Source organism: Prionailurus bengalensis, chromosome E2, assembly GCF_016509475.1.
Source record: "Prionailurus bengalensis isolate Pbe53 chromosome E2, Fcat_Pben_1.1_paternal_pri, whole genome shotgun sequence".
Taxonomy (NCBI): Eukaryota; Metazoa; Chordata; class Mammalia; order Carnivora; family Felidae; genus Prionailurus; species Prionailurus bengalensis.
This window is the reverse complement of record NC_057352.1, coordinates 13,432,624-13,456,903: the sequence shown is the minus strand read 5'-3', so window position 1 is coordinate 13,456,903 and position 24,280 is coordinate 13,432,624. Positions and strand designations below refer to the sequence as shown.

At 55.5% G+C, this 24,280-nt stretch overlaps 3 protein-coding genes across 14 annotated transcripts in view; 2 read left to right on the top strand and 1 right to left on the bottom strand.

The window, feature by feature from the left end:
• POU2F2 (POU class 2 homeobox 2) overlaps positions 1-8,542 on the top strand; it is a 73,628-nt gene extending 65,086 nt beyond the window's left edge. For 3 of the 9 annotated variants that reach the window (XM_043598768.1, XM_043598766.1, XM_043598769.1), the window contains 10 exons: positions 1,847-1,952; positions 2,041-2,132; positions 3,736-3,897; positions 4,131-4,272; positions 4,363-4,511; positions 4,613-4,789; positions 6,065-6,131; positions 7,358-7,559; positions 7,700-7,773; positions 8,028-8,542. In XM_043598768.1, coding sequence (XP_043454703.1) covers positions 1,847-1,952; positions 2,041-2,132; positions 3,736-3,897; positions 4,131-4,272; positions 4,363-4,511; positions 4,613-4,789; positions 6,065-6,131; positions 7,358-7,559; positions 7,700-7,773; positions 8,028-8,359 — 1,503 coding nt within the window. In that variant the 3' untranslated portion in view covers positions 8,360-8,542. The remainder of the gene's footprint in view (positions 1-1,846; positions 1,953-2,040; positions 2,133-3,735; positions 3,898-4,130; positions 4,273-4,362; positions 4,512-4,612; positions 4,790-6,064; positions 6,132-7,357; positions 7,560-7,699; positions 7,774-8,027) is intronic. The other 6 variants (XM_043598773.1, XM_043598767.1, XM_043598775.1 and 3 more) reach the window with 5 other exon arrangements.
• Positions 8,543-17,800: 9,258 nt separating this feature from the next.
• Positions 17,801-24,082, bottom strand: ZNF574 (zinc finger protein 574). Of its 4 annotated transcripts, none has more exons than XM_043598762.1 (2): positions 23,146-24,082; positions 17,801-20,780 (listed from the first exon to the last, which is right to left on the bottom strand). In XM_043598762.1, exon 2 carries the CDS (start codon positions 20,758-20,760, stop codon positions 18,070-18,072), a length of 2,691 nt encoding a protein of 896 aa, XP_043454697.1. In that variant the 5' UTR covers positions 20,761-20,780; positions 23,146-24,082; the 3' UTR covers positions 17,801-18,069. The 4 variants fall into 4 exon arrangements, with proteins under 4 accessions (XP_043454697.1, XP_043454699.1, XP_043454698.1 ...); XM_043598764.1 differs by lacking the exon at positions 23,146-24,082 and adding an exon at positions 21,076-22,771; XM_043598763.1 differs by lacking the exon at positions 23,146-24,082 and adding an exon at positions 21,627-22,771.
• GRIK5 (glutamate ionotropic receptor kainate type subunit 5) overlaps positions 24,050-24,280 on the top strand; it is a 57,949-nt gene continuing 57,718 nt past the window's right edge. Inside the window, exon 1 of the mRNA XM_043598758.1 lies at positions 24,050-24,134. The gene's annotated coding sequence lies outside the window, so the exon portion shown is untranslated. The remainder of the gene's footprint in view (positions 24,135-24,280) is intronic.

Sequence of the window (24,280 nt, the reverse complement as noted above, 5' to 3'; positions counted from 1 at the left end):
GCCCCTTCTCGTTGTTGTTCCAGTGAATCAGTTTACTTACCTATTCAATTCTTTTTTTTTAACGTTTATTTATTTTTTGAGAGACAGAGAGAGACAGAGCATGAGCAGGGGAGGGGCAGAGAGAGAGGGAGACACAGAATCCGAAGCAGGCTCCAGGCTTTGAGCTGTCAGCACAGAGCCCGATGCAGGGCTCGAACCCACGAGCAGTGAGATCATGACCTGAGCTGAAGCCAGACGTTTAATCAACTGAGCCACCCAGGCGCCCCAGCCTATTCGATTCTTGATGGGTACTTGGGCTTTCTTCAGGTTTTGGCTATTACAGATGGTTCTGCCGTGAACATTATGATACATGTCTTCTGGTGAGCACACATATGCACTTATGGGGGCTTATACCCTGGCGTGGCACCACTGGGTCATGAGGCAGGCGTAGGCTCGGCTTTCATAAACAGTGCCAGTATTTGTCTGCTAGGGCCGTCCTAACAAATGACTCCAAACTGGCTGTCTTAATGGAAATTTAGGGGCGCCTGGGTGGCTCCGTGGGTGAAGCATCGGACTCTTGATCTCAGCTCGGGTCTTGATCTCAGGGTTGTGAGTCCAAGCCCCTCATTGGGCTCCACACTGGGCGTGAAGCCTATTTAAAAACAACAACAACAACAAACCGTAGACATTATTCCACAGTTCTAGAAGCTCCGAGTCCCAAGCTAGTGTGTTGGCAGGTTGGCCAGTCTTCTCTCTGGGTCTCTTCACAGTGCCTGCCCTCTGTGCATGTTTGTCTCTGTGTCCAAACTCCCCCTTACCCTACAGATACCTGTCATATCGGATTAGGACCCATCCTGAAGACTTAGTTCTACCTTGATCATCTTGACCTTTTCCTCAGCTTGTTTACTTCCTAGGACATTAAGTTGGTCTTTGGAATAATAATAGCACTGGGAGGAATTGAGGGGCATGAGTCATCCCTCTGTTTCCCCGAAGGCAAAATAATGTCACTCTAAGTCACATAATTTTCAACTGCGCATAAAAGTTGTTGAGTAGGGGCGCCTGGGTGGCGCAGTCGGTTAAGCATCCGACTCCGGCCAGGTCACGGTCTCGCGGTCCGTGAGTTCGAGCCCCGCGTCGGGCTCTGTGCTGACAGCTCAGAGCCTGGAGCCTGTTTCCAATTCTGTGTCTCCCTCTCTCTCTGCCCCTCCCCCGTTCATGCTCTGTCTCTCTCTGTCCCAAAAATAAATAAATGTTGAAAAAAAAAATTAAAAAAAAAAAAAGTTGTTGAGTAAATTATGAAGCATCAGTGTTGGTTTATCTGACAAATATACACGGAGCACAAATATATGTGGTTCACATATATGTGAACCCCTCCAGGGTTCTGGGGGTTAGGATTCCTACCTATCTTCTGAGGGGAGGACACAGTTCAAACCATAACATTACCAAAGAGTCTTCCAAAGTGGTTGAGCCAATTTACTCACTCACTATTTGCTGGAGTGTTTTAAAGGTAATTCCAGACATGATTATCATTTGCCTTGAGTGTTTTAAAAAGGAGGGAAGAGTTGGTCTGATTTACATTTTTAAACGATGCTATTTGCTCTGTGGGAATGTAAGACAAGGCAAATATTTCTTCAAGAAAGAAAAGGTAAATAAAGAGCCAGCCCTCCCGGGACAGCCCAGATAGGACGCTGTGGTAGCCACCGGGTTGAGGGAAGCCTCCTGGGTGCCCTTAGCTCAGGGGCGCCATTCAGAGACCAGGTTCTATCCCTCGCTGCCTGCTGCCCGCTGCCCGGAGCCAGGGCAGGCAATGCAGATGGGGCCGGGCCAGGACTCAGGCTGTCTTTCTGTCCACCCCCCTCCCTGCCAGGACATACAGCAGCTCCTCCAGCTTCAGCAGCTGGTGCTTGTGCCGGGTCACCACCTCCAGCCACCCGCTCAGTTCCTGCTGCCGCAGGCCCAGCAGAGTCAGCCAGGTAAGGTTCCACCAGGATGGGTCCCTGACGATGTTTCCACAAAACTCTCCCTCCCCCCTCACCCCATGCATTCCCCTTGTCTCTCCAGGCCTGCTACCGACGCCAAATCTCTTCCAGCTACCTCAGCAAACCCAGGGAGCTCTTCTGACCTCCCAGCCCCGGGCCGGGCTGCCCACACAGGTGAGAATGTCCCCCCACGTGTGCCAGGCTGGGTGAGCAGGGGTGGGAAGGAGAGGGCCTCCTCTCCCTTTGACCCTCCCCACAACTATCAGGACCAGGACAGGAGTCAGGAGATCTGGGGTCCAGCCCTGCTGTGCCACTGATTTGCTATGGGACCTCAGTCAAGCTGCTCTCCCTGTCTGGGTCAGCTTCTTCCTCCACAGAATGAGGGGAGTCAGCCAGGCCAGTGGCTCTTAGCCCTTTCAGACACATGGACTCCTTTGAGAAACCTGATGAATGATTTTGATCTGACCCCTGCTGTCCCAAAATGCACACGTGCCTAAGTACACAAAAAACCTATAGGCTGTGGCCTGGCCTTTCAGTTTGCTGACTGGCTTCTAGACTTTAATAATAATCCTTCATGATTCTTTACGGATTTCAACGCTCCCTCCTACCCATTTTTTTTAACAGTCCTTTCAAAAAATATGAACAATTTCAGAAAGCCCCCCAAATGTACGGACTAATACAGGGCTGAGCTGCAATTCTGAAATCCAAAATGCTTGGAAAACCAAGCTGTTTTTGTAATGTGAGACCAGAAGTCATTTGGCTGCCAAACCCCTCTAGACCTGGGGCAAGGAGTATGGCTTTCCTTCCTCCCTCCTGTGTGATAGTCCTGCTTTGCTGGGGGCTGTTAATGTGTTCAATTATGGGGTGATGCCTTGACCCTGATGGGGGGGTCACCTTATTTCTGATATGTGCCCATGTAGGCTTTCTAAAATCTGCAAAATTTCTGAATTCCAAAACACATCTGGCCCCAGCATTCAGGTAATGGATCAAGGATTTTTGTGACCAACGTGGCTGCACTCACCACCTGCTTCAGATCTTTTATTTTTAGGGAAGTGAAGCATTCCAGAGAGAGAGAGCAGTTGCTTCTTTGTAAATCCCCCAGTCACCCTCCCCATCTACTTTAAAAAATACTTTCACTTTAAAAAAGTAAAAATAAAAATACTTTCACTTAATTTGCAACCTTGAACCGGATTCTCCCAATAACCCCATGGGTTCAGTAGAGCAGCCACGATTATTTCCATCCTGCAGAGGGGAAAACGGAGGCCCAGGGAGATTTTAAGAAACTTGCCCGAGTTACCCTGGAATTCGGTAGCACAGTGCTTGATTCCCTGCCTGAGAGAAGGATAAAACCATGGCCCGCATCCCACCACCCCCCCCCCCCGGGGGGAAAAAGCCCTGAAATAGTTCATAGTTTTTGAAAGGAGTGTTAAAAAAAAAAATGGGTAGGAGGGAGCGTTGAAATCCGTAAAGAATCATGAAGGATTATTATTAAAGGAGCTGGCTGCTCCTTTCTGGGAGTTTGCAGGCTGGGGGTGGGGGTATGTGCAGAGAGTTCCAGGCAGGGAGAGGACCCTAGTGGAGAAGCAGAGTGTCTCTTTGCTGGGGACTGACAATGAGTGTGGATCAGCCTCCTGGGGACAGGTAGAGGAGAGTGAGCAGGAAGAGGCTGGACGGCAGGGAGGGAGGGAGGGAAGGAGGGAGGGGGAACCGTGCAGCCGTTGCTGAGCCCCATCCCGGTCCTCGGCCCTGCATCCCACCCTCCTGCCGACCCCACCAGGCCGTGACCCGCCCCACGCTGCCCGACCCGCACCTCTCGCACCCGCAGCCCCCCAAATGCTTGGAGCCACCATCCCACCCCGAGGAGCCCAGTGACCTGGAGGAGCTGGAGCAGTTCGCCCGCACCTTCAAGCAGCGCCGCATCAAGCTGGGCTTCACGCAGGTCTGGGGCCACTGGGCAGGACGGGCTATGGGCAGAGGGTGACCGGGCCTGGCCAGGTGGTGGGTGAGGCACGGGCCACGCCTCTCTTGGGCACCGGCTACCCAACTCCTGAGCCGGGGGGCGTGGCCAGGTGGTGGGCGGGACGAGAGGCCGAAGTCGGCTGGTGGGCGGGGCCAGGGTGTGGCCCAGAGGTCTGGCCCTGACGCCTTCCCATTCCCGCCCCACTGGGCCAGGGTGACGTGGGCCTGGCCATGGGCAAGCTCTACGGCAACGACTTTAGCCAGACGACCATCTCCCGTTTCGAGGCCCTCAACCTGAGCTTCAAGAACATGTGCAAACTCAAGCCCCTCCTGGAGAAGTGGCTCAATGACGCAGGTTGGGATTGCGCTGGGGCTCCCAGAGCGGGCGGCCGGCTGTGCGCGCGGGAGGCGCCCTCTCATGCTCCCCGTCTCCTCCCGGGCACAGAGACTATGTCTGTGGACTCAAGTCTGCCCAGTCCCAACCAGCTGAGCAGCCCCAGCCTGGGTTTCGACGGGCTCCCCGGCCGGAGACGCAAGAAGAGGACCAGCATTGAGACAAACGTCCGCTTCGCCTTAGAGAAGAGTTTTCTAGCGGTGAGACCCCGGCCTCCAGGGCGGCCCTGACGGCCGGCGGGGATGGGGGCCGAGGAGGGAGGGGGTCGGACCTGCGGTTAACGGAGCCCTTCTGCCCGCAGAACCAGAAGCCTACCTCAGAGGAGATCCTGCTGATCGCGGAGCAGCTGCACATGGAGAAGGAGGTGATCCGCGTCTGGTTCTGCAACCGGCGCCAGAAGGAAAAACGCATCAACCCCTGCAGCGCAGCCCCCATGTTGCCCAGCCCGGGGAAGCCGGCCAGCTACAGCCCCCATCTGGTACCGAGAACGCTTCTGGGGGATGGGGGCATAAAGCTCTGGCAGGCTCTGGGAGACCCCCGCCCCTAGGCAGGCGCTTCTGTGAAGCCAGGCCTACTTGGTTGTCCACAGTGCCTGGCACGGAGGCAGGAAGACTCACCCTTGGGGACCGTCTGTCACATGGATAAAGCATAGTCACACAGGGACACAGTTTCCAAGGAACCGCGGTCTTATGTGAGAGATGCAGGCACCCACAGACACACACCGACATAGCCAAAAACAGTTATCACAGGGCGGGGCCTCACAGGGATGGATCCCAGGTAGGGGATGGAGGTACTCCCCCACACACAGGTTCACAACCACACAGAGGCAGGCAGGGACAGCATTACATACTGAGTAATGCTCAGGCCCACCGCAGCACGCAGACCCACTCGGGATCAGACACACTGGGACACCCTTTCATTGCATCTAGTGTGGAAAGGGCTGCGACACTACAGCGAGGAACAAGGGGCCCGGAGGAGCGTCCCACCCCTCCCTGGTATGGAGGAAGAAGGGACCATCCGAGCTGAGTTATAAAGGACAAGGGAGAGGTAGCCAGCCCCGTGAAGCCCAGGCAAGGGGCTGCTGTGCAAAAAGGCCTGGAAGCCTGGGTGTGCTGAGCCCAATCTGAGGAACTCCAGTGCAATTTAATGTGGTTGGAGTGGGAATGTATATGTATATGAGTAGGGGTAGGGGATAGGCGGGGGCCAGACTCCCAAGTAACATGCTGAGGAGCTCGAACTTGAACCTTAGGCGGTGAGGAGCTGAGGAAGAGTTTTGAGCTGAGGAGGGAGAGGGTCACATTAAGAGTGAGGTTTCTAGAGCTGATGGAAGCATGAGACTGGAGGCACGGAGGCCAAGAAGGAGGCTGCTGGGTGGTTCCAGAAAATCAAGGCAATGTGACATCCCAACACTCTGATGCAGAGACACCCCTGGTCATCATAACCGCCCCCCCCCCCACACACACACATACACGTGCACGTGTGCACTTCAGACCTGCAACTGGTTGGTGTCAGAAGAGAGGTGGGGGAACACTCTCAGTTGAGGATTATTTCCTCCCTGTGGCTCAGGATCACTTAGGTAGATGCTAAGATAGATATGATGGAAAGAACTTGGCATAATACAAGCATAGCATTGTGCCCAAAGCCCCTTCTCTCCCCAGCCTGGGGGCAGATGAACGGGGGTCTTACCGTCAGAGAGTATCATGGGGGTTGTTGGGAAAGTGGCCTAACCATGCCTTCTTTCCTCTCTCCCCAGGTCACACCCCAAGGGGGCGCCGGGACCTTGCCATTGTCCCAAGCTTCCAGCAGTCTGAGCACAACAGGTCAGGGAGGGCAGAAGCCCGTGAGGGGGCATTGGGAGGACACAGTGCAGGCACCGGTTTTTCTAGTGGCTTAGGGTGCCTGTGGGCCTCAAGGCTGAGCTTGGGGATGAGGGAGGCAGGGGGCACAGAGGGGAGAGAGTGACCTTACCCCTCCTTGCGGGAGCAGTTCAGCTTTCATCTGCTCCAGGATTTCATATGAGAAAAGCTTGGGGTTGCTAAAAGTTGAACTTGGGTTCTGTTCCTGACATTTTAAACTATGTGAACTCCAGAAGTGACTTTACCTCTCTGAGCCTCAGTTTTTTATAAAATTATTGTGAATGTATAATGCCTACAAAGCTATATACGTGAATATGTACATATAAGAGTATGTATAAGTATTTGGGTGTGTGTAATACACACATACATATACACACGGCTACTTGTGCATAAAGCCCCCCTTGCTGCCTTCCTGGGGCAGGGCATGTGTAACGGGAGCCTGGCTGGCTCAGGCAATAGAGTAGCTCTTGATCTTGGGGTCGTGAGATCGAGCCCTGCATTGGGTGTAGAGATTACTGAAATAAATAAAGTAAAAAAGGGATAAAAGAAAAAAAACGCCATATTGATTTTTCTCATGTTAAGAAATAATAAGTGGAAGTTTATAAAGTAGTAAGAGTGTGCCTGGCACTATCTAAACTCTTTAGAAAGAATATTAACTCACTTTATCTTCACACCCTTTTAATGAAGTAGCTTCTATTATTATGCCCATTTTCCACATCAGGGAACTGAAGACCAGAGAGGTAAAGGCACTCGTCCAAGGGTACAGGTGGGGCATAACAGTCAGGAAATTGCTGCCTTGGCTGTCTGGCCTGAGTCTGGGCTCCGAGCCCCGTCCTCCTCGGCGCTCACAGCCGCAACCCCCTGCCTGGCCCCCAGAGGGAGCCACAGGGCGTGGTCTTCAGGGCGCCGGGTTCGGTCCGCCGGAGAGGGGGAGCCGGCGCTGAGGTTCGGGGCGGGGTTCGCACCGTGTGAGCGCACTGGGCACAGGGCTCGGCTCAGTGCATGGCAGCTGCTCACACTGCGATTAGCGGTTGCTGTCACCGGGGCTGTGGGCAGAGAGGGCCGGAGGCCTGTCTGTTCCTCCGGAGGAGATACGAGCTGGGCCGCAAGACGAGCCGGAGTCGACCCGGGGTCCTCTGAGGAGGACGAGTGGAAGCTCAAGTCTCCATCTCTCTGTCTCTCTCTGGCAGTTACTACCTTATCCTCAGCTGTGGGGACGCTCCACCCCAGCCGGACAGCCGGAGGGGGTGGGGGCGGGGGCGGGGCCGCGCCCCCCCTCAATTCCATCCCCTCTGTCACTCCCCCACCCCCGGCCACCACCAACAGCACAAATCCCAGCCCTCAAGGCAGCCACTCGGCTATCGGCTTGTCGGGCCTGAACCCCAGCACGGGGTAAGTGGACGGCTGCAGTTAGGGAGGCTGTGGGGAGAGAAGCGGGGTCGCCGCCGCTGCTTCCCGGGTGGGAGCCGCGCCCCAGTTCTGCCGCCGGCGGGTCCCTGCCCCTGCTAACGCCTCTGCTTTGCCTCTTGCAGAAGCACAATGGTGGGGTTGAGCTCCGGGCTGAGTCCAGCCCTCATGAGCAACAACCCTTTGGCCACTATCCAAGGTGCGTGCTGCCTCATGTCACTCCCATCGCCTCCAGCCTGGCCCCCTGGGGCCTCGAGCCCCCCCCCATTGCTGCTCCAGCCATGCCATCCTGCCCCTGCTCACTGCATCGCTCGCCTCTTCATACCCATCTCACCTTTGGGGAAGGTGTGAGGGGTGCTGATGGGGATCAGTGGGGCAGATGGGAAGACAGGGGACGCTGCGGGCAGGATGCCAGAAGGCGCCCCCAGCCCAGCTTCTCTCTCTCCCCACCAGCCCTGGCCTCTGGTGGAACCCTGCCCCTTACCAGCCTTGACGGCAGCGGGAACCTGGTGCTGGGGGCGGCCGGCGCGGCCCCGGGGAGCCCCGGCCTGGTGACCTCGCCGCTCTTCTTGAACCACGCTGGGCTGCCCCTGCTCAGCGCCCCGCCTGGCGTGGGCCTGGTCTCGGCAGCGGCTGCGGCCGTGGCAGCCTCCATCTCCAGCAAGTCTCCAGGCCTCTCCTCGTCCTCCTCCTCGTCCTCGTCCTCCTCCTCCACTTGCAGTGAGGCGGCAGCACAGACCCCTGGAGGCCCCGGGGGCCCCGAGGCAGGGTCCAAGCCCGAGTGAGGGCCCACCTTGCCTCCCCTCCTACTCCTCTGACCCCCACCTCAGTCCCCCGCCTGGGAAGAGGGCGAGGAGGCCAGCAGTGGTGGGGCGGAGGGTCCTTGGACAGGAGTGACAAGGGAGGAAAGACCAAAAACAAAAACAAAAAACCCCAACTAACCAAAAACAAAAAAAAAAAAACCCAAACAAAACACACACACAAAAAGAAAGAAGGAAAGAAAATGAAAGAAACCAACCAACAAAAAAGAAACCAAAAATAATCACAACAGAAACCAGCTGCCCCAAAGGAACCAGAGGTGAAAAACAAAAACCAAAACCAAAAATCCCCCAACAAAACCAAACCAAAAACCAGTTGCGAGCCAGACCTCAGTGTGCTCACCCTCACCGCTACGACACCAAATACGAACCCCAGCCAGGGGCAGAGAAGCCTCTGCAGGGAGGACCTCGCGCCGAGCCTCTGGCTGTGGGGCCAACCCCCAACGTTGCCTCCCCCAGTGGGGGCCAGAGAAGGCAAAAGAGAATGTGCCAGCCTCCAGCCCCAGCCCCCAGCCCTGGGCCAGTGAAGACGGGGCACAGCCTGGGGCCGATGGGGTGGGCCCAGAACCACCCGCCAAATGTTCTTTTCCAGAAGGTGAAAGAGAAAGGGCCTGAACAACCTTACACCAAATATTCAGTAGCTTCATCCAAAGGATGTACAGAATTTTTAGCGTTGCGCTCAACAGAATGTGTCCCTACCATGTGTCCCCCCTTTCCCTCGACCCCCAACTCTCCCCACCTGGGCAGGGGGTCTTGCTTTAACCTCCTCCCCTCCCCCAGCCAGGGGAGAGTTCAGGGGCAGGCCTGGGATGACTTTTCAGCCCTTGTACCTCCCCCCTTTTCCCTTTGAAGGGTGGGCTAGGCTGTTTTGCGAAGTTCTAGCTCTCACATGTCCCCCCTCAACTCTGTCACCCTCCTCTGCTCTGGAATCTACCCCCCTCCCCAGCCCAGGGGAAGGTGGAAGCTTCAGGCAAGAGGGGATGAGGTGAGGGCATTCAAGTTGTCTTTTTTTCCATCCTCGTCTGTCAGTTTCCCTGAAAAAAAAAAAAAAATTTCATATTCCAGTGCCTATCCGTGGGATCCTTCACGTTCTTTGACATTGACCAGAAACCAAAAAGAGAACTCACCTCACTCTTCCCACCCTGTGCCCCTCTGATACTGGCAGATGCCTCTTCCTCTCTCCCCCCCCCCCCACACATGTATACACGCACGCACCCCAGTGGTGGGGTTCCTCGAGGTGGCATCCCCATCAGGGTCCATGTGGCGGGGACAGTGCCATGATCTGTGGTCCCCATCCGAGAGGGCGCTGTGGTGGCCACCACTCCCACAAGACTTCCCTCGAGTGTTGGCTGGACCCCTGTTTGCCCAGCCCTGGACACATCTCGACGGACAGAGGAGAGACATCGCCGGGAGCCACTTTTGCCCTCCTGCTATTGTGGAGGCCAACAAAGTTTTGAACCAAAAAAACAAAAAACAAAAAAAACCAAACAAACAATAAATTAAAACTAGAAAAAAAAGAATTTATAGATATATATATATTTAAGGGAAAGAAGACGAGGACTCTTCAAGAATAAGAAGGAGCCGCGAGGTGGAACCAAGTCCCTGCGCCAGTGGTCCAGGCCCTTGGTCCCCAAGGCGGATGGAAGGACAGACGCTTCTTTCTCTTCACAAATACCTCATGGACGTCGTCTTCGGGAAAGCCGGAGGGGGAGGCTGGGGCAGGGCCTGTCCCTCAGCCAGGGCGGATGGAAGCGGGTGGGCAGGGCTGAGAGAGGGCGGTCAGGGACAGGGGTGAAGAGCCCCAAGCTCCCTGCCCCCCAATCAACTGAAAAAGCTTTAAAAAAAAAAAAAAAACAGGAAGAAAGGAATGAGAAAGCAAAAAGAATGGACGAAGGAAAACGAACAAACTTTCGGGCGGTTTGATTCCTCCTTTGATTTCTTTTTCTGTTCTCTTCAGTCTGTTCTCTCTCTGCTTCCCTCTCTCCCTCTTCCTTCGCTTCCCTCTCACCCCTCTCAATCCCCACTTGCTGTGTCTCTCCTCAAACCAAAGTGTTGCTGTGAAGGACGCGAGCCATGGAAATCAGAGGCCTGGCCCCCGCCGGGCAGCGCACACGGGAGCCAGAGGGTGCCGCTGGACACTCGGAGGAGAGGCGGACGCCGCCCTGGGCCCCGAGGCCTCAGCGTTCTCCCTTTCTTTCTTGTCTCCCTTCTCCCACCCGGGAGATGAAACTGTTGGGCTGGGCCACGGAGACGGCAGAGACTCGGCTGTTTCGGGGGGTCTCGGGGTGCCTTGTCTGGGCAGCGGCGGAGTGGCCGCCCCTCCCGCCCTGGCACCGCCGGGCCTGGCGTGCCATCGACCCGTCCTCGCCGGAATGTAAGCTTCTCCGCTGAACCGACTCCCTGCCCTTACCCTACCTCTGAGTGTGTCCATTTTTATTTCCTGAAGAGAAGGGACTGGCGAGAGGGCCTGGGCCCCAGCCCAAGGGTGGAGAGGGGGGCCAAGGGCTCCTGAACAGATAGGAAGGACATTTGAGCAGAGCAAAGTGAAAGGAATTACGACCAAAAACCCCTCCGAGAAGACAGGCAGCATGGAAGGCATGGTGGAGATGACTCAGACAAAAACTATGATTCTAGACCAAAAAAACAAAAACAAAAACAAAAAACACACAAAAAGAAAAAAAAAACCAAAAAAAAAAAAAAAAAGAAAAAGAAAAAAAAAAAAGGAAAGAAAATCCAGGACTCACCACCACCCACTTCATCCTGCTTCCTCCCCATCAAGTCCTGCCACCTGGGACCTCTCCCCCACCCCGATGTGGGGGGAGTGGGGCAGAGAGGAGAGGAGGAAGCAGGGGGCAGGGATGGGGCCGATGCCCTGACACTGGTGGAGGGACCCCTGTGCAGCCGGGGGTGGTGGGGACCCTCCCCATCCAACCCCCATAACTGGGAAAAGAAAAACAAGAAAAAAAGAAAATTCCTGGGAGGGGAAAAATAACCAAATCCCAAGCTTTAACTACAGCTGTGAAACCAAATATTGGGAAGGGGGTGGGAGGGAGGGAGGGGCAAGTGTGCCCCAGGTCTCCCCCCTGGGCCCCCCTCCCCCGAGGACTCGAGATAAGGCACCAAATACCTCATAGAACTTTAATGTTAAAAAAAGGAAACCAAATATCGTTGGCTGGGGGCCAGCCAGGGCAAGGGGCTGGGGGGCTGGAGAGAGCCAGGGTTGGGAAGGTAATGGGGGAATTCATGCCCCCCACCCCGCTCTGCCCCTTCCACTCCAGTACCCCCTGTCTCGACTCCGGGAAACAAAACTATCTCATCGTTTTTATTTTGTGGTCTGTACAGAGCCTGTGTCCGTGTGTCTGTGTGTGAGCGAGAGAGTTGGGGGGCTGGGGGACTTTATGTGGAGGATGGGGAGGGAGACCCCAAACCAGGCTCTGGGCTAGGTGAGATGTCTGAGGTGGGGGGCCAGGGGCCTGGGCTAGAAAGAGAGGAAGATGAGTGGATTGGAGAAAGGGGGAGCCTTCTGAATTTCTCTTCTCCCCAGCCCTGACCTCCTACTTGAGGGAGGGACAGAGAATGGGTCTACCCTAATGGTGGGCCTTTTGTGCCAAAAAAAAAAAAAAAAAAAAAAAAAAAGAAAAAAGAAAAAAAAGAAATGCCAGTAACTAAAACACCTCTCTCTGTTCTCTTCTGGGAGGGTGGGGGCTGGAAATGGGAGGGAGGGGCTGGGGGTATAAGTGGGGGTGGGTGGAAATGGGGAACCCAAACCCTGTATGAGTTGAGGCTAAGATCAGGAGTGGGGGGTGGGGGAAGGTATGAGTTTCCCAGACATCTTCTCCCTTGGGAGGGCCAAGAGAGGGTCTCCAAGCCCCTTGCCCTGGGAAGACAGGGTAAGGGATTAGCCAAGTAGGCGACTGACCTCTTGACCTGACTAATTTCCTGGCTCACCCGAATCCCAGGGTGCCTCTCTCTCCCTTTAGCCCAGGGTAGGGGGAACTGAGTGAGAGAGAGAGAGTGAGACAGACTGAGCAAGATTGAGACACGCGGGCCCCCACTGGCCTCTGAGTGGGAAAGGCAAGTGCGAGAGATAAAGGCCTCCAAGAGAAAAAAGAAACAAACCAAAGATTTAACCATTAAAAAAAAAAAAACCCACAGACAACTCCGCTACCTTTTTATACGTTGGAAAAAAAAGTGAAAAAAATTAAAAAATAAAAATTAAAAAAAATACACAAAAACTCCAAGCCGCAGTTCCTGCGTGCGGTTTGAACTTTGACCTCAGCAGTCTCCAAAGCAAGATGACGATGACAAAGGCGAAAAAAAAAAAAGAAAAAATAATGTATATTTTTAAGTATTTGTCCTTGAAATGTTAGCTCCTTGTTAAACAAACACAAAAAGGAGAGCAAAATCTAGAAAGAAGTGTTGCTGGGACGGAGACAACTATTTACTATGTCTGTGATCCCTCCCTACTGCCTCCCCATCCTCTCCTCTATCCCTGCTGCCCCTCCCCCAGCCTGTCCTCCAAGCCCAGGGGCTCAGTATTTATTTATTTACATAATTGCAGGGTGACTGGGGGCCTCTCTCCACTTGTAGAGAGGGCCTTTGGATCATGGTGGGGTGGGAAAGGGGCAAGGAGTCTTTGGGGGAAAAGCAGGGGCCTGATCTTTGATCAACTCCTCTCTCTGCTAGCTCCTTTCTGGCTTCTTATCCCACTGCTGCCACCACCAGCTCCCAAATCCAAGCCTGGAATAGGGCAAGATGACCACCCACCTTGTAAAAATCTGAGTGGCTCAGCCCTTTCTGGGGTGGGTGTCTCTCACCTACTCATTCAGATGACCAGGTTGGAATGGGGAGGGGTGGAGGTGGCTAGTAGTGGGCAAGGGAGACCAGGAAGGGCATCTGGAAATTGAGTAGGCCCTGGAGGAGACCTGCCTTTCATCCGTTCTCAGCAAGTTAGCCCCACTTTCAGTTCTGTCTGACCCCTGTGTTGGTAGCCCCTCCCTCCCCATCCTGTCCCCCCCACCCTGTCTCTTCTCGTGGTAGCGGGTTAGCGTTTCAGTGTTCTTAACTCCAATCTGCTTGTTCATTGTACAATGTGCTTCTTTTAAGGCCCCATTTTTGTAACTTGAGTGTGTCATTCATCTGAACAACATCAAAAAATAAAAAAGTAAAAACTGTACAGAGAGAAACGCTGCCTGCTCTCCCTTGGTCTCCTCTGTGTTCTGGGAAGGGTGGTGGGTACATGTGTGCTATGGAGGGGAGGGCTTTACTTCTGTCCAAACAGTAAATGTTTCAGAAGGAGGGCCCAAGCCAGGTTCTCACCAATCAGAAGACCTAAGTCTCAGAATTTAGGATGAATTCAAACGTCTGGATTCGTTTCTCAGTTCTGCCGTTTTATAGATATGTGTCTTTTCATATATAACCTTCGATGTCCTTCTCATCTGTGGGGTTTGTGGAATTAAATGAGATGATGATGTAATAAGTGCTTAGGACAGATCTCTAGCACACGGTCTTCAATAGATGAGAACGATGGGAAAGTCAGGAAACCGGTGAGTCCTCCCCCACTTCCAGCCCCAGAGGACCAGCAAGACCCTTTCAAAACAGTCGACTTCGAAGTTGTCTGGTGGTCCAGGGCACGCTCTTCAGAGTGACATGAACTCATTCACTCAAATTTTTGTGCCCAGCTTGACTACGTCAATTGGCAAGAACAACGGCTTCACAGGCCAGGCCACGGGCTGATCCCCACGACCTCACCACTGAAAATCAGAAACGGTGTCAACAACTGGGTTTTCTCACTGGCACCATGTCACCTTGTCATTGTTCCATCCTCTGATGTACGCTTGGCATACAGATGCTGGTATTCTGCAAACTCAACTGTAGGGGATGGGGAAGACAGGAGAAAGGAAGAATTGAAGAGGGGCTGGATCACTTGGACGAAAAGTATTAATTAGCACTGCCTCGTTTGGGCAAGACTGAAAGAATAAAAAAGCACCTCCCCGGTTCCCAAGGTAAGTCTGGAAGGATGGGGAAGTGGGATGTTGGTACAGAGGAAGGTAATTTGGTCCAGCCCCTTCCTGTAGGGTCGTGCGGTCAGAACCATACAAAGTTCCTTGTCACCCAGGCTATCCAGTGACGAGCACAGACAGCACACCTGAGAGCACTCTTTAGAGTTGAACTTGCATCCACTTGCAGCCCCGTGAATGTGCCCGACGGCACCACATGCCCTCCCTTGTACAGTCGTACTCGGGCCTCTTGTCAGGAACATAGCGGGCACTAGAGGACCACCATTCTGTTCCCTTAACATTTCTGCATAGGCAAGCCTTCCACATCCAACTAAAAACGGACGATTCAGGATCGTTAGAGTGATCAGCAAGTCGCCTGCATCAGAATTGTTTTTATTTACGTTTAAAGATTTTACTTTTAAGTAATCTCTACACTCAATGTGTGCTTGAACTTGTAACCCTGAGATCAAGAGTTGCACACTCAGGGTGTCCGGGTGGCTCAGTTGGTTAAGCGTCCGGCTCGATTTCGGCTCAGGTCGTGATCATGCGGTTCGTGGAGTTCTGTGCTCTATCAGCACAGAGCTTGCTTGGGATTCTCTCTCTCTGCCCCTCCCCCTGCGCTTTCTGTCTCTCAGCATAAATAAACTTAACAAGTCACATGCTCTACTGAGCCAGCCAGGCACCCCAGAATTGGTGTGTTTAAAATGCAGATTCCTGGATCTCATCCACCCGTTTGCTGGATCTGAATCTCTAGGGGAGGGGGGCCTGGGTGGCTCAGTCAGTTGAGCGTCTGGCTTCAGCGCGAGTCATGATCTCATCGTTCACAAGTTCGAGCCCCGTGGGCTCTGTGCTGACTGACAGCCTGGAGCCTGGAGCCCGCTTCGGATTGTGTCTCCCTCTTTCTCTCAAATATAAACATTAAAAAAATCAATCTCTAGGGGAATTGCCTAATAAACATTAAAGTTCAAGAACTTTTGCCTGCCCAGGGCGCCTCAGTCGTTAAGCATCGGACTTTGGCTTAGATCGTGATCTTACAGTTGGTGAGTTGGGAGTCCCACACTGGATGAGCTTGAGCCCCGCTTCGGGTAAAAACACAAGCCCCGAGTGAGCCCCGCTTCTCTCTCTCCCTCCTCTCTGCCCCTTGCTCACTTGTGCCCCCCACCAAAAAAAGAAACTTTGCCTAACTCAAAACCCAGCATCCAACAAGGGCTTGATTAGTCCACCGTTTTAATTTTTATTTATTTTTCAGAGAGAGAGAGAGAGAGAGAAAGAGCAGGGGAGGGGCAGAGAGAGAGGGAGACATAGAATCCAAAACAGGCTCCGGGCTCTGAGCTGTCAGCACAGAGCTCAACGCAGGGCTCGGACCCACAAATCAAGAGATCATGACCCGAGCTAAAGTCAGAAGCTTAACCGAATGAGCCACCCAGACGTTCCATGCCACCCTTTTTAAGACAGTAGTTCAACTGAGGACCATCAAGTTTCAGCAGAGTGACTGTGAACAATGAGTCTTGTCTTCATTAGAAGCTCTGAAAAAGAACCACAATTGAGGAAGGGTGATCATCCCACAGTCACAGAGCCATTCTTCTCTGCTGAATCTTGGAGTCAACCAGCACTCTCAGGGTCTGCCCCCACCCCACCCCCTTCCTGTCCCTTTTGATTTAACCTTATCTTTATCTGGTTTGGCAAGGATAAATCCTCCAATTGTTCTAAGCACTTATTCGATATGACTTTCAGGATGTTGCAGCTCTTCTTGAGGAGGCAGTTTGAGAATGAACCTTTACGTGGGGATTAAAGGGGATCTAGCATGCTGGGCTAAGATGGCTTGAGTCCTTTCTGCAGGGTATGAGGTCACTCAAAGATGGTGCCCACGAGCAACACGCTCTGAAACAACTACTTAACACATAATTGCTCTTCATTAGGAGCTGTCCAGTTGTCAAACAGGTTGAACTTTTATTTATTTTTCCTTTTTAATGTTTATTTTTGAGAGAGACAGCGTGAGCAGAGGAGGAAAAGAGAGAGAGGGAGACACAGAATCCGAAGCAGGCTCCAGGCTCTGAGCCGGCAGCACACAGCCTGACGTGGGGCTCGAACCCAGGAGCCACGAGATCATGACCTGAGCCGAAGCTGGACGCTCAACTGACTGAGCCACCCAGGGGTCCCTGAACTTTTTTCAATAAAATGAGGCTTATGTAGTAAAATCTCTATTACTGGTTAGGAGATTTGGCTTCTAGCTCTGGTCTACCACCTATGTGGTCTTGATAAGTCTTCCCTCTCTCAATCCCTCGTTTTCACCTGAACATAAGGCAAAACCAGTGTAGGTCTCTAAGCCCAGTGCCCAGAGGCGACGGGGCTGTTGAGGGGGTGTTCAGAGTAACAGGGTCTGAGTGGACAGCTCTCAAGCCTCCCTCTTCCTGGTTTCCATACAAACGGTTTCCCTTCACCTCTCATTTATTAGGGTCCCAAAAAAGAATTTTCTCCAACACAAAGACTGGAATGACTTTGGCAGGGCTTATTTTTCTTGGGCTGCAGCTCAAGCAAAGCAACTGGACATTCCCACCAGTCACCATCATCCTTCTCAACCGCCCTCTCCTAAGTAAAAGGCATTAGACTGTGGAGAAAAGCAGAAGGGTGATAAAACCAGATGAAACTAGGCTTAAATTCAAGCTCTATCCTATGTGGGTTGGATGACCTTGGGTAAATCACCTCACTGCTTCTGACTTCAGACTCCTTCCCTGCAAAATGTTCCCCTCACAAGGGGAGTATAATTATGATAAACATGTAAGTACTAGAAGCAAACTAGACGTTCAAATACCAGCCAGTCACTCCAACCACCCCTCTCCCCACGTCTACTAGTTAAGACAGAATCCCATTCTAGGTAGGTGTCAAGGCAGCTCCCCTTATGAGGCTGTCTACCCCCAGAATCGGAGTTCTCCAACTCCACAGCTGGGTCTGGTCCCAGGAGCCACCTTCTTCTGCCCTGGAGATCATACCTTTCGGACCTGCGTTTGCCCTCAGGGTTCCAGTGAGACAACCAGATGGCTTTGAGGGAGATGGCTCACATCAGGCCAAGAATGGGGGTGCAGAAGGGGCAAAAAGAAATCTGAAGACTTTTCCCAATGTTCCTGCCACCAATTGAAACAGCTTCAGGCTTTTCTATGAGGCTGTGGGGACCTCTAGTGGCAAGACAGCTACGCTTCTTCCCCTGGAGCACCAGGGTGATATCCTGCTCCCTGAGCCACACCCTTGGACTCCACGTCCTCTTTCCACTCAGCAAATGTCCACTGAGCTCCTACCACTTGCCAGGCCCTGTTCCAGGTGCTGAGAACACAGCCATAAAAGCTCAGACCCAAGAACCTGGGCTCATGGCTCCCAAATCCCACCCCACACAGCTGGGCCAGACAGAAACACATAAACGTCCAACTCAGTCTTTATTGACTGTTCCATCTTGGGACCACCAGTGCTAAAAGGTGGAAGGTGGGGGGGGGGGGGCGCACCTTTACGGACATCAAGGACCGCAGAGCAACCCCCTCACAAGAGAGAATAAATCCAGTTACAGAACTTACACGGCTGTTGGGAGAGATGGAGAGAGGGGCACGGTATCTACAGATTTGAGGGGATGCTGGAGGAGGTTCTTCAGCAACGGGACATGGCGGTGCTGAAGGGGGAGAAGGGACGGGGTCAGCCGCTGATCTGGACCCCCTCGGCCTCAGCCAGAGGGTAGATCTCGATGGCCTCCACCAGGGGCAGCGCCTCTGCCGCAGTCTCCATGACGGCCAGCCCCACGGCAGCCTCCGCCTCTGCCAGCTGCTGGCGCACGGCGGCCTGATGCTGCTGCTGGTGGGTCTTGCGGTGTTTCCACAGGTTGGAGAAGGAGCGGTAGCTCTTGCCACAGTCTGGGCACGAGTAGGGCCGCTCACCCGTGTGAATGCGGCGATGCTCTGCCAAGCGCATGGAGATGGCGAAGGCCTTGCCACACACCTCGCAGGCAAAGGGCCGCTCGCCTGTGTGCAGGCGCCGGTGGTCCTTCAGGTGGGTGCTCTGGCGGAAGGCCTTGCCGCAGTCCGGACACGGGTACGGCCGCTCGCCCGTGTGGATGCGCCGGTGTACCTGCAACGACGTCTCTGTACTGAACAGCTTCTTACACTCGCTACACTCCAGGCCCCGGCGTCGGGCCGGGGCCGCGGGGGCCGCAGGGGCCGCACCCCCCAAGGCGGTCGGGGCGGCCACAGGCGTGCGAGCGGCCCGAGGGGCCCGAGGGGCAGGGGGCTCCTTAGCCAGGACCTCTCCGGGCCCGGCAGCCGCGTGCGCCGCCTCGTGCGCCTGCAACCGGGCAGCCGAGCCCACTTTCTTGCCGCAGGTGCCGCACTCGAAGCGCCGCGGGGCCTGTGCGGCAGCAGCCGCGCAGCGGTGCTCGCGGAGCCGCAGCGAGGAAGGGAAGGCGGCCCCGCAGGATGGGCAGCGGTGGGGCTGGCGCCCAGCGTGGGCCACGAGCTGGTGCACCTCCAGCAGCCGGCGCAGCAAGAAGGAGCGGGGGCACTCACGACACTTGTAGGGGTACTCGCCCGTGTGGTGGTAGCGGTGCATGAGCAGGCGGTAGGGGCGGTGGAAACGCACCCCGCACTCCTGGCAGCGGTAGGGGAAGTGCTGGGCGTGCACCAGGCGATGCTGCCTCAGGGTGGAGCTCTGCGTGAAAGCCTTGCCACAGTCCCCGCACCGGTAGGGCCGCTCCCCCGTGTGCGTGAGCCGGTGGCGTGCCAGGTTGGCGGGCGAGTTGAAGGGCTTGGAGCAGTCCGGGCAGGGGAAGGGCCGCTCGCCCGTGTGCGTGCGCAGGTGGTTACGCACGTGAGACTTCTTCTTGAACATCTTGCCGCAGATGCCACACTTGTGTCGCCGTTCCAGGCGGTGCACGAAACGCTGGTGCCGGGTCAGCTGCAACGCCTTGCCAAATTCGCGGCTGCACAGGAGGCAGCGGTAGGTGCCTGGGGCGGCGGGCCCTCCCGGGCTCTCTTCGGTCACAGGGGGCTCCGGGGCGTCTGCGTCTCCAGTCTCTGCTGCGGCTGGCTCAGGGAAACCAATGACAGGCTCCTCTGGCGGGACTGGTGTTGTGGGCAGAGGGACACCCCCCGCCCCGTGCGTACGCCGATGATACAGGAACTTGGTGAGGTTGACAAACGTCTTTCCACACGGACACGAATGCAGAGGATTCGGGGTGTGGGCTCGCCGGTGGGCCAGGAGGAGGGCCTCGGTGCCAAAGGCCAGGCCACAGTCCACGCACAGGAAGTGAGACTCGCTGCTGTGGTCTCCAAGGTGCTGGTCCAGACTGGAAGGGCTGGGGAACACACGACTGCACAGAGGGCACTTAAAGACGCCCTCCCGGTGACTCCGCAGGTGCTGCTGTAGCTGGTGAGGGGAGAGAAAGAGCTGGTCACAGGCGGAGCAAAAGAGCTCCTGGGCGGCCGTCCCGCCCGGCTCTCCGCTATTGTTCCTGCGGGCCTTGCGCCCCCGGCGATCGCGCCCAACGGCTTCACCGTTGCGCAGCTCGTAACTGTGGTCAGAGGACGGCAGGGGATCAGGCTGAGACGCGGGCACCTCTGCAGGGGACGGAGTCAGGGTGTCCTGCTGCAAGGCAGGCTCCTCGGCCTCCGGGGGAGGAGCAGGGAAGTGGGTGGCCTGGTGTTCCAGGAAGTCGGCCGGAAGCTGGAAGAGCTGGGAGCACTCGGAGCATTTGTAGAGGAGCAGCTCCACCTCAGTCACCACCTCAGCGGTGGTGGCAGCAGCAGAAGGGACAGCGGCCCCCTCCCCACCCTCTTCTGCCTTGCGGTATGAGTGCTCCACAGCCACGCGGGCCTGGCCCACAGGGGGCCCCAGGACAACCGGGGACCCCAGGACAACCGGGGCCGGAGGCTTGGTGGGAGTGCCCCGGAGGTGCGTCTGCCGGTGGTTCAGCCAGAGCTCCTGGCTGGCGAAGAGAGCCTTGCAATCCACACACTCGTAGTGGATGGTACTAGAGCTCAGGGCAGGTGCCTTGGGTGGTGGCTCGGCTGGCACTGCCTCCTGGGGAGCCATCATCTTCAGGTGCAGCTCCTGGTGCTCCAGGAGCTGGCTGGGCGACATCAGCAGCTGTCCGCACTCTAGGCACTGGTACTGGCTCTCCTGCACCAGGGTCTGATAGAGGCCCGTGCCGGAAGCTGCCTCTGCGGCTACAGTGACTCCAGGGTCAGCCACGCCCACCAGCTCAAAGTGCTGCTGAGGCACATGGGAGTTCTGGTGCATGAGCACCTCCTCCAGGGATCCATACAGCTGGTTGCACTCAGAGCAGACATAGCGGTGCTCAATGTACAGGACCGTCTCCTCCGACTCCTCAGTCATGGTGGCAGTGAGGCCCTGGGCTGTGAAAAGAGGGAGGTGGAGACAAAGCACAGCTAAACTAGCGTTTCTTCAGTCCTTCCCAGGGACGATTCCTTCCCTTCATCACCCACCGAAACCTTAGATGTACCTTACCCTCGGACTTGTTTCCGTTTTCCACTCCCACCCCCCCACCTAACAATCCTTCCTCTCCTGCACACACAAGACCAAGTGCAACACCTCCCAGCGATCCCTTCCCAGAATCTACCCTTCTCACCTCTGAACCAACACGCATCAAGCTCCACCCACCAGACCCTTAGAACCTGTCCAACCCCTCACCTCCCGTGCCTCACAGCTGGCCCACAGCCACGCACATCACACAGGAGCCCGTGTCTTCTCCACTCAAACCTCCTTCCACTGACTTCCTCTTCTTACCAACTCGCTACCCCATTCCCGCTCCCAGGTGCCCGGGAGCGTCCTCACAGGCCCTGACCGCTGCCACTTCTTCCAGCCTCACTCCCCCTTTGTTCCCCCCCCCCCAGGTTCCTTCTATTTACACCCAGAGGACTGCCACAGGGGCCCGCCACTTTCAGGGCCTTCACAGGGTACAGTCCCTCTCCTTTACCCCCAACATCTAGTGTACACGGTCTCTCCCTCTGGTGCCCAGACTCCTCAAACTCTCCCTTCCCTCAATCAACTTGTCCATGTTGGCCTAACCCATCACATTTTACACTTTTCCCCCCTTCACCACTCCCCATGACACCCAGATCCCCGACTTCAAATTTCTCTCTCTATACCAAAGCCCTCTCCTACAACCCAACCCCCTATCCAGATTACCCAGCCCCATTTCAAAAACACCTAACCCTTTTTCACACCTGGATTCTACTCACCACCCTAATTCAAGACACACTTCACCGTAATTGCCTCTTCTTTATGCCGAGACCTCACCCAGATCCCCTCTTCACATTGACCTAAATGCCTCATCTTCATACACAACCACCCCAACCACTATGGGGATACCCACACCCCTCTTCATGTCAACTTCAGCTCCTCTTCTTTACAAAATGACCCACCCTAACCCATCTCAGGGACGCCCACATACCACCTTCACATCAACTTAAACCCTTCCTTACAAACCCACGCCAGGGACACCCAGACCCCCTTTCGCATTATTAACCTAGTATTTTCTTATTTGCAAAAAAGACCCCACCCTCCCTCCCTAACCCATCTAGGGACGCCCAGATCCCCTCTTCATATCAACCTAAGCCCCTCTTCTTTGCAAAAGGGCCAAACCCCACCCTAACCCACTCCGGTGATAATCCGACCCCCTCTTCATTAACAACTTAGTTTCTCTGCTTTGCAGAAAGATCCCAGCAGAAAGATCACCCAATCCAGGAATAGCCAGACTACCCCTCACAGAGCCTTAAAACTTTCACGCATACTTTTCCTACTACCCAAAACCCCTTTAGAAATACTCAGACCCTATCTTACTATTATGACGAATCCCTCCAGCCCCCAACCCAGAGGATAGCCAAACCCCTCTTCCTTACACCCAGAACCCTCTCACCAGCTTATTACCCTGGGGATACCCAGACCCCTAACTTCTTGTCAACCTAACATCTCATTCTCATTCCAGAGATACCAAGACCCTCCCCCATCCAGCACACCGATACCCAATTCCTACTCTTCATCTGACCGAATTCCCTACTTTTCAAAACATTACCTCTACCCAACCTATCCTTTTTTACATAACATAACCCTATGCACAGAGACTCCTCTCAGCCCATTCCAGTGGTATCCACCCCCCTTTGGTTTAACTCCTTTTCACGTTAACGTAACCCCATTCTCCACACTCGGACCTCGCCCTCAACTCTACATCTCCCCTCCAAAGATATCCATTTGCTACCATCTTTTCACACCAAATCCCTGTCACTGGTCTGATTCCTTACAAGCATAACTAGGTTTTCTCTTTATGTTAACTTCATCACCTCTTTCCTCACGCCCTCCCCCCCCTCCCCGGACACCCAGGCCGCCTCTAACCTTCCACCCCACCCCCCTCCGGTCCTAGACGGCCCACGGCCAGACCGTGGCCCCGATGAGCCTTGGGAGCCTCTCCTAGAGGCAGCCCAAACGCCTCCCTTCCCACCCAGGCCCCTCCCAGCCCCTCGCCCGAGCCTCGCCCCTCCTCACTGGGACCGTCACCCGACTCTAGCCCCCTTCACCACCCCCGCCCCCGGCCCGGCCCCCGCCCCGCCGCCCGCGCGCCCGGCCGGCCGTTGGTGCCGCTCCGCCCTCCCCGCCCGGCGCGCGTCCCCTCCGGCCCTCAGTGCGCAGGCGGGGTGGCACGGGGAGGCCAGGAGGGGGGGAGGGGGAGCCAGGCCGGCTTTCCGCGCGCCCGCCCGCACTCACCCGCCTCCGCCGTCTCGCACGCCCCGGGCCCAGGCCCGGGCCGCAGCTCCCCTCGCGCGGCCACCCTAGCGCTGCGCCCTCTCTAGCTCCCGCCGTAGCCTCTCGTCTGCTCCGCAGCCTCGCTCTCGCCCCCAATCGCCCTCAGCAACGCCCCGCCTACCTTCCTTCTCGGCCTCTCCGCGAACGGCCGAACGCGCCCAATCAGCGCCTGACTGGCTCCTGCCGTTCGACCAGTCGACGCTCACGTCTCTGAGCCTTGGGCCAATAGTATGGATCGTCGGGATCCTTCGCAGTGCCCAACCAATCCTCTAGCGATGTTCCCTCACCGGCCAGCCCCGGGGTTGATAGTGCCCGCCCTCTTAAGCCCCCTGGAGGATGCGCCTCCTCCAGCTCCTCGTCGACTCCGCCTGACGCCTGAAGAAGGGAGGGCCGCGCGGTGACGTCAGGCGGCGGAGCGAGACTGTGGGCGCCATCTTGGGGGCGCCGGGCTGGAGTCGGGTCGGGATCGAGTAGGGAAGTCGGAAAAATTGAGGCACACGACACCCAGAGGGTGGGGGTGGGGGAAATGTGGCACTGGAACCGCGGCGGAGCGAACGGAGAAAGTGAAGCATCATCAGTCAGCGCGAAATGGGGAGGGGAAACTGCAGCAGCGAGCACATGGAGGGAGTAAAAAGGGAAACTGAGGCTCCAGACTCGCTTCATTAAAAAGAGGAACGGAAGCAACAAGAAGGAAGGGGAGAGAAGCCGGCGGACTCTTGAGGAAGTGGGGGAAGGGAAATGTCAAAGGAGAAGCGAGGAGCGAGGGAATCTGAGGGAACAAGGAAAACCTGAAGGAGAGGGGAGGAAATGGGGAAAAACGAAAAGCAAAGAGAGTTTCATTTAAGAAACGGGGAGTGTGGGCGGGGTGGGGGGAGAAAACCTGAAGGACGACTAGGATGAAAACCTGCAGAAAGTGACCCTGTAGGAGACGGACTCTGCTTCCTTCCAAGGTGCCTTCCTTCTGCGCTGACCCAGGGGTTCTGGCCGTCACTACTCTCCCCCTTTGGCCCTCAGGGCGTTGGCCTCGCACTGTTAAGTTCCAGAGCTACCCTCTGAACCAACCCAAGGACAGGAGCTTCAAGAGATTCTCTGTACT

What these genes read in the sequence shown, in the direction of transcription:
- ZNF574 (XM_043598762.1), bottom strand. Translation starts at nt 20,760, where the DNA reads ATGACTGAGGAGTCGGAGGAGACGGTCCTGTACATTGAGCACCGCTAT.